The sequence below is a fragment of the Danio aesculapii genome, chromosome 14, assembly GCF_903798145.1.
Source record: "Danio aesculapii chromosome 14, fDanAes4.1, whole genome shotgun sequence".
NCBI lineage: Eukaryota > Metazoa > Chordata > Actinopteri > Cypriniformes > Danionidae > Danio > Danio aesculapii.
In genome coordinates, this window is record NC_079448.1 from 4,276,602 (window position 1) to 4,285,938 (window position 9,337).

The window sequence follows — 9,337 nt, forward strand, 5'->3', positions numbered from 1 at the left end:
TTCTTCCTTTAATAGACCTAAAATGATAATATGATACAGTAAGATGATAAATATTGATAATATGAAAGATTTATGCAATCATATTTTGGAAGTAGCCATAGAGGCTTGGTAAGAAATGTATAAAAATGATTACAATCCTAAACACAATCTAAAAAATATATTTGCATGCGGTAACTAGTAAAAGCTAGAAAAAAGGACTCCATTAAATTATGAGAATGAACTATACACTCCACTTTACACCATGGCCACATCAGCAGCCCAGATGTGAATCATTTTCATTTAATTGTCAATTAGGGCGACACGGTGGCTCAGTGGTTAGCACTGTCGCCTCACAGCAAGAAGGTCGCTGGTTCGAGTCCCGGCTGGGTCCATTTCTGTGTGGAGTTTGCATGTTCTCCCCGTGTTGGCGTGGGTCCCCTCCGGGTGCTCCGGTTTCCCCCACAGTCCAAAGACATGGTCAATTGAGTAAACAAAATTAACTGTCGTGTAAGAGTGTGTGTGTATGGGTGTTTCCTGGTTCTAGGTTGAATTTGGAAGGGCATCCGCTATGTAAAATATATGCTGGAATAGTTGGCGGTTCATTCCGCTGTGGAGTTCCTTGATAAATAAGAGACTAAGCCGAAGGAAAATGAATGATTGAATAAATCGTCAATAATTTATTACATTTGATATCAAAGTCAAACTCACGCCAGTATCTTGTGGTAGTCCACTCGATTCTCCAACCCCAGAAATGTCTGGATTTTGTCCAGGACTGAAGCAGGATCGGTTTTCAGTGTCTGACCATCCACAACCAGAATCTGTGATGATGAAACCGATTCAATGTGATCCAGAAAGCTGCTGTGCTGGAACATATGCTGACGTTTGCTCATAAACACACATACACACACACACCTGGCTGTGGTGGAAGTGCTGGATCCAGCGTGTCAGGTGTGTGCTGTAAAAGCCCGGGAGCAGACATCGCTTCTGCAGAGCCCGCAGCCTCACTGGTGCATTGTGGGACGCTGTGATGATGTCATGGAAAGAATATTTAAGAGCCACAGGGTCACCGTGAGCTCTCTGATGCTGAGACAGAAAAAAAACCTTAAACAATTAATACATAATATTTCATTATTGAGAGAATAGAGCACTTTCATTCCACAATTTTTGTGACCTTGAGGTATTATTACTGTAGTAAAAGCATGGTAAATGAGTTGTTCTTGTGCAGATGGCTGTACCTGGTACCAGGCGTAGGCTCTGTCCACAGGATCACTCAACACCGTGATGATTTTAGCTCTGGGCAGCAGCGCCGCGGCCCGAAACGCAGCTACATCTGAATCAAAATAATTGGCACTCTTTTCAAAATAATACTCCGAGCTGCTGTTAGACGCAAGGGGGAAATACTCCATATACCTGCAGGGAAGAGAAAAACAGAGAGAAATAAACACGGATGGGTGCTGAGTGCGATGTTTACGGATCTAAACACTCACCAGTCGATGCCGCGCTGATAGTTGTAGCCGCTGAAGAACTGGATCTCCTCAAAGGTCTCCTTACTGGGGTAATTACTGGTCAGATCCGGATGCATGCCTAGAAATAAATAAAGAGCCGTCGTTCCTGAAACACACAGAGGAAATGAGAGGAACATGGGGAAAATACACTAGGAGAACCATAGTATGTGCATTGTAATATACAGTTGAAGTCAGAATTATCAGCCTGTGATTTGTTTTTATATTTTCCAAATGATGTTTAACAGAGCAAGGAATTTTTCACAGTATTTCCTATAATATTTTTTCTTCTGGAGAAAGTCTGATTTGTTTTATTTCAGCTGGAATAAAAGCAGTTTTTAATTTTTTAAAACCATTTTAAGGTCAATATTATTAGCCCCCTTAAGCAATTTATTATAACAAACCATTTTTATAATGACTTGCCTAATTACCATAACTTTAACCCAATTAACCTAGTTAAGCCTTTAAATATCACTTTAAGCTGGATACCAGCATTTTAATTTTCCCTCAGTCTTAGTACAGAATGTACTTACAGACTTTAAACAAAGTTTAAATAGGAAATTATCAAACCTCATTTTGAGTGTAATGCTAATGGTCTAATCCGATTCAATGATCTATGCTAAGCTAAGCTAAAAGTGCTCCTGCGAAACCCATTTATCGGCTGAATGGATTAAAAAAATAGTAAAACTCAACAAGAGTCTAACTTCAGGAATATGTTGCTTTTTTAGGGTTAATATGAAGAGTTCAGATGCAAAATCCTTTAAGTGCCATCTGAAATTCTGTTTTAAATTAGCATTTTTTTCAGGCCTTTATGCTTGACCTAGTAATTAAATTTTTATGGCAAAGAATATGTTATTTTCATTGCTTTTAACATGAAATAACTGAATATAAACATAAGGTCTGGTTTCCCCCACAGTACAAAGACATGCGGTATAAGTGAATTGAATGAGCTAAATTGTCCGTAGTGTATATGTTTGAATGCGAAGAGTGTATGGGTGTTTCCTATAACAGCTGGAAGGGCATTGGCTGTGTAAAACATATGCTGGATAAGTTGGCGGTTCATTCCGCTGTGGCGATCCTGATGGAAAATGAATGAATGAATGGATGAATGAATGAATGAATAAGATGCTAAGAAACATGGTAATTGTAGAAGAAAATTACAGATGGCACTTAAGAAGTTTTTGCATCTGAACATGTCTTTTCCGCTTCCAATTAAATTTTTTTATGTTGTTGCAATTTAATTTCCGTCATTTTGACTTTTTTTAGGTTTTTTTTTCAGTTATTATTATTATTATTATTATTATTATTATTACTATTATTAATCATAGTTATTTTATCCAAACTAAATGAAAAATGTTGTAACTAGCTTAAAATACTTTTTGTATTTCAGCTAGTTACAACTGAGTTTGCAATTGAATTACAACAATTGCATGGTTTCCGCTACATTCATTCTTCCATGGCGGGGCGCCACACCAAGATTCATCCCGCCACGGCTACATTACAGCTTCTCATTCAAAACATTTTATTGTTTTATTAGCGGCTGATAATCGCACCAAAACATATTAAAGGGTAAGTGAATTATAACCGCGTGAACTTTTCTGTAACCGACCGTAGTAGTGCTGTGCGTCATTTGTTTAACCCTTTAAGGTTACGTGCTGACTGACTGGCTGATGCGTGAGGCCAGCTAACACGACGTAAAGCCGTTTCACTTTACCTCAGGACGCATTAATACCGCTCTGTAGGTCTATTGGAGACATTCATAAATATTCCCAGCAAATCTAATAAATGTTGGAGACATACTCGTTACATAAACGCACTAAATCGCACTTCAGGAGCGTTTATTTGAGAGCGCACAAGAAGATCTGCGCTCAGTGTTGCCAGATGATGCTGACTGTTCTCAGCCCAAAAGCTATCGAGATCACAAGCGTTTTTACACTGTTCTAAGCATATGTATGCGAAGAACCGGGGCTATGGCATCTCTTTGGGAGATCAAAACAGGTTATGTCACTTTTTACCCGCAAAAATAAATTCAAAACCGCCCAACCTGGCAACACTGTCTGCGCTTGAGCAGCACGCATTTGAGGGCGCGCAAGAAGCTTTGTGCACGAGCAGAGGAAATCGGCCGCAAGCAAAGAGATTCGCATGCTGTAGGCTATTACATGAATGCGATCTCGACTCGTAATACTGCGCTCACGACATTTGTCATTGAAATAACGCCACAGGTAGTTAGTAGATCTGTGTAAAAAGGCCTGACGCCACAGCTGGAAAAAAAATACTAGAGGAAACACTGAACTGTGTTTGTGTGTTTGAGGTTAAAATAATCCAGCTAAAAAAAGTTATAGCAAATTAACATAGTAACAGCACACACTCAAAAATAAACGTACAAAATATAAATAAAATATATGCATACATATTGTGTGCTTACTACGTCTGAATCTATAAGACATCTCCATCTGGCTGTGAGTGTGTGTGTTTGTGTGTACGTGTTTTTGTGACATATCATGACATAAATATGTATAATGACACCGGTATAACACAGGTACTACAAGCAAGTGTTGAAACATGAGGACATTGCTGATGTCCTCATTTCTCTAAAGCTTATAAATCACACAGAATGAGTTAAACAAGTAAGTAAAACTGCACAGTTTGCGGTGAGGGTTGGGTTTAGGAGTAGGGTGGGGTCAAAATACAGTTTGTCCAGTATAAAAACAATAGAAACCTATGCAATATCCCCACAGTTGACAAAATAAACATGTGTGAGTGTGTGTAGTACTGAATGTGTCCATTAGGTGCAGCTCCTCACCAGTTTTCTGAGGGCCGATGAGCAGCAGTTTTGGGAAGCGATCGCAGGTCTTCTCTTTGGACCAGATGTCCTTGTGTCGCTTATCCTCACACGGGTCCTAAAGACAACATCACACACATCAGAGACAATAACATAGAGGACACAAAGTTTAAAACTTTATGCAACTGGAAAGGTGAAATCAGAGTGACGTCAATGAGCCAATCATGATCCGATTTCAAATATAAAATTACCAAAGACGTTATTATGATTTTATTACTTAGTTTATTTACTACGGAAGCTTATTTCAAGCACAGAATAAAAAATTTTATAATTATAATTATCAAAAAGGGGGCGACACAGTGGCTCAGTGGTTAGCACTGTCGCCTCACAGCAAGAAGGTTGCTGGTTTGAGTCCCGACTGGATCCGTTGGCATTTCTGTGTGCAGTTTGCATGTTCTCCCCATGTTCGCGTGGATTTCCTCCGGGTGCTCCGGTTTCCCCTACAGTCCAAACACATGCGCTATAGGTGAAGTGAATAAACTACAGTTGAAGTCAGAATTATTAGCCCCCTGTTTATTTTTTCCCCCAATTTCAGTTTAACAGAGAGATTTTTTTCAACATAATAGTTTAATAACTCATTTCTAATAACTGATTTATTTTATCTTTGCCATGATGACAGTAAATAATATTTGACTAGATATTTTTCAAGACACTTCTATACAGCTTAAAGTGACATTTAAAGGATTAACTAGGTTAATTAGGGTAACTAGGCAGGATAGGGTAATTAGGCAAGTTATTGTATAGTGATGGTTTGTTCTGTAGACAATAGAAAATGAATATAGCTCCGCTCATGCTCCGCCTCTTTGCCCTTTTTTGGACGCACGAACAAAACGACGACAGTTGGCCACGCCTACTTGTAGCTTTATTTGCACTCTTTAGAAACCTATGAGTGACCTCACGGATACTACGCCCATATTTTTTACAGTGTATAGAAACACCACATGCTAGAGACACTTGCTGGTGAAAACGTGTAAATGCAACAAAAATTCGGGCAAAAAATCCAGCGAAATGCTTTGTAATGTGCATTTATTTATTCGTCATTTGAAGTTATCTCAACTAAAAACATGAAGAGAGGGCAGGACATATAGTAGCTCCTCCCATTAAAAACAGCCAATAGCGTATTGTTTTTAGCACAGCTCTGCTAGTAAGAGTGGTTGAGCTCAAGCGCATCAAATGAAAAGCCTTCTGAAACTGTACTGACATGACAAAACCCAGTTTATTAAAATTACGTGACCCTGCCAATGTGATACGTGCTCCGAAATCACTGATTCACAACAAAAGATTATGGACCCTATCATACACCCGGCGCAATGTGGCGCCAAATGTGTTGTTTGCTAGTTTCAGCTTGGCGAAAGAGTCGTTTTGACGTTTTGCGCCACGCTGTTTAAATAACAAATGCATTTGCGCTCATATGTGCGCCCATAGGCATTCTGGTCTAAAAAAGGAGGCGTGTTGAGGTGCATTGCTGGCTCGTTACTATTTTGAGAAACTTTAATAGACTGTTCAATAGACCAGATCAAAGCCGGTCTAAAGTCCAGCGCAGAGCGCGTTAGTTATGCGCCTCGCTTACACATTGCTTAATACACACAGAATGTACAGCAATATGCAAATATCTTTACATATGAACAAGAATTAAAATATTAAGGATATATATTCACCTTATTCTCCGCGTATGAATGGGCACAGCCATTTGAATCATTTTGGCTCGAGACTTAAGGTCTCATTCACTTCCATTCATTTTTAAACGTTAAAAACAGCTCGTTTTGCTGCTTGGTGTTGCAAACTGATATTTTCTTATTATATTATTCTACTTTGTCTGTATTGTCATGCAAACACTTGTTTGTAGAGTAAATAGTGTGACCGTTCTCTGCCGTTTATTATTCCTAGTCATATCTCCCATAGGCAGCCGAATCGGAAGTTCTAAAACAATTGCTAAAACACGCGCACTTCCGCATTGAAGAATAAGGTCAATAGGATTTAAATATAAAGGATTAAAATATTACAAAACATATTATTTTCTAGCATACATAAATATAAAAACCAAACTTTCATGCCTTCTTCATCTCGGGGGGCTTTTTCAGTTTATTCTTAACAATTAGCCTTTGTATAATGTTATTATTTTTAGCAGTAATATTATTTATTATACGCATATGTATATTTTTTTTTATTAAAAACAAGTTTAGATTTGTCCACCTGTCAGGTTTTAGACTGTATGGGGCAAAGCATGTGTATTAGGATATAACTCAGTTTTTTGACCACACTTCGTTATTATTGCTCATTTATTCGTTTGCTGGAAATTAGAACTGAATTTAGAAATAGTTTTGAAACAAATCTTTGCGCTTAACAAACAAAATGTATTATTTATAGGCTAATGGATGTCTGTGCGTGCAAGAAGTTTCCCTATCAACGAGAGTGAAAGCGAAAGTAAATAATGAAGAGGCTCATCTCTCATTCTCGCGCTGTAGATGCTCTGTTTAACTGTTTTCTCTCTAGTGAAGTGTTCAGTTTGTCCACTTACAAAGTCCGCCATGTAAATAGCAAATGCGCTATGGCGCAACGCAACTGACTCTTAAAGGTAATGGGAGATGAGACTCTGATTTTTTTATTCTCAAAAAACACCTATAACTAAGAAAATAAGAAAATAAGCCTATAACTAAGAAAATAACTAAGAAAATAAGCTCAACCCTGTTAAACCATGCGCCACGGCGCAAAGTGGATTTTTCCATCCTTATATTAGCCAAAGTGGATTCTGACATGCCCTTAATGGTTTGCGCCCTGCGCTTTGCACATGGATCGTCAAAATAGAGCCCTTATAGTTTGAATATGTTGAATATTTATGGAAAGCTTTATAATGTCTGGTGTTTGTACAAGCACACACTTGACAGTATACCATTAGAACCAGCTTAATGAATAAATATTATGTTAAACGTATGTACAGTTACAGCATTCCATATGCAAATGCAGTCTCAAATACAGCAGGTTTATCGGCTGTTACGCTTTATGACCCTATCAAACCAAACTGGATGCGTTTCGACCTTTGCCCCTAATTGACTTGTGTCCCTAATTGCCTTCCATTCTCTCTGTAGTGTTGTGTAGATTATGAATAAAGCTGACACAGACCTGCCAGAGCGGCTCGGTGTCCGATGGAAACATGTGGAAGTATTTCTCGGCGAGCTGCAGTGGAGGAAGAGTCTGCAGATTCAGATGAGTCCACTTGTGGAGAAAGTCAAGCAGTCGTTTTGAAGGTGAACAAACCCAGACGGTCATTTCCATAGTTTGACATGTGCGTCATGAATATGCTGATCTGAGGAACAACCACACTTTAGACAATCAAACACACTTTAAAGGGAAGCTGTTTTGCAAAAATCACTTTTATAAGGGGTTTAGACACAGTTGTGTAGTGAAAGTGTGTCGATATATCCAACCTCTAATAGTAAAAATGAATTAATTCTATTTGTTATGATCACACTTGATAAAAACAGTCTGCAGAAACACTTTGATTGACATTCTCCTTTTGTACGTGTCATCAGAGTGGCAAAGCCCCGCCCATTAGTGACTATCTCTCCCTTATTAGCATAAACAGCCCTGAGTGAGAAGCAGCCATCCGCCATTATTAAATTGAGTCTTACCTGCTGCAAAAATCTGATCCTCTGAACAAAATTACTTTCGAATCTATTTTTTTGTTATGCTTTTTATTGAATAATGCTTTTCTTACTTAGATTTTTGTCTTGTTTCTAGTCCAAATATCTAAAAATTCTTAAACCAAGAGGCACTTTCTAGACAAGCAAAAAATGATGTCTCGTTTTATGAAATAATATGCCAAAATAACTGAGTTTTTCCTTAAAAACAAGCAAAATAACCTGCAAATGGGGTGTTGTCTCAAGAGTCAAGTTGACTCTACTTAAAAAAGTAAATACATCCATTGTAACTTGGAACTGTTGAGTTGATTTAACTTCATTTTTATAATTATGCACATTAACTGAAAAACTTTAAGGCAATGGGTTTTACTCCCTTTAAGTAAAGTCAACTAATCATTTTAAAAGCAACTGGTTTACTCACTTATCTTAAGTCAAATCAACTAATCATGTTTTACAGTGTAGAAACATCAATTCTTAATTTTTAATTCCATTAATTCTAAATAGACATTAATTCTGTTTTTGCACAGCAGAAGAAATAGAAAGAAATGTGTCGAAAATCGTTTTGGAAACAAATTGTTACTCCCCATGAGAATCAAGTCAGATCGTAAAGTCCATAAAAGATTTCCACCCCTAACAAGTGCACTCATAAAGGATTTTTGCAGCTCGTTCTTTAAAATGAGCTCAAACAACACAATTCCAGAATTTTTGGGGGGGAAACTCAACGGTTTTGTGTTGAATCCACCTACTGTAAATTTGCTATGTTAACTTAGGCCATGTCCACACAAACACGGGTATTTTCAAAACCGCACTTTTTTCAATGTGGTTTTGCTGTTTGTCCACTCAAAAACAGTCTCAGGTGAATGAAATTGACACTTTCTGAAAACTCCGGCCAGGGTGGAGATTTTCCTAAATATATATATTATTTTTTAAATAAATAACACAAAATATTTATTATAAATAAATAAAACTATTATTATTATTATTATTATTATTATTATTATTATTATTATTATTATTATGCTTATATAATTATTACTTTCTGAAAACTCCGGCCAGGGTGGAGATTTTCCTAAATATATATTTATTATTTTTTAAATAAATAACACAAAATATTTATTATAAATAAATAAAACTATTATTATTATTATTATTATTATTATTATTATTATTATTATTATTATTATTATTATTATTATTATTATTATTATTATTATTATTATGCTTATATTATTATTACTATCTGAAAACTCCGGCCAGGGTGGAGATTTTCCTAAATATATATATATTATTTTTTAAATAAATAACACAAAATATTTATTATAAATAAATAAAACTATTATTATTATTATTATTATTATTATTATTATGCTTATTAT

At 36.6% G+C, this 9,337-nt stretch overlaps 1 protein-coding gene across 1 annotated transcript in view; it reads right to left on the minus strand.

The window, feature by feature from the left end:
* The window catches only part of ndst1a (N-deacetylase/N-sulfotransferase (heparan glucosaminyl) 1a), a 63,090-nt gene that overhangs the window by 7,641 nt on the left and 46,112 nt on the right, over nt 1-9,337 (minus strand). Inside the window, 7 exon segments of the mRNA XM_056471920.1 lie at nt 688-797; nt 892-1,062; nt 1,215-1,389; nt 1,467-1,590; nt 4,285-4,381; nt 7,444-7,563; nt 7,565-7,627. Coding sequence (XP_056327895.1) covers nt 688-797; nt 892-1,062; nt 1,215-1,389; nt 1,467-1,590; nt 4,285-4,381; nt 7,444-7,563; nt 7,565-7,627 — 860 coding nt within the window.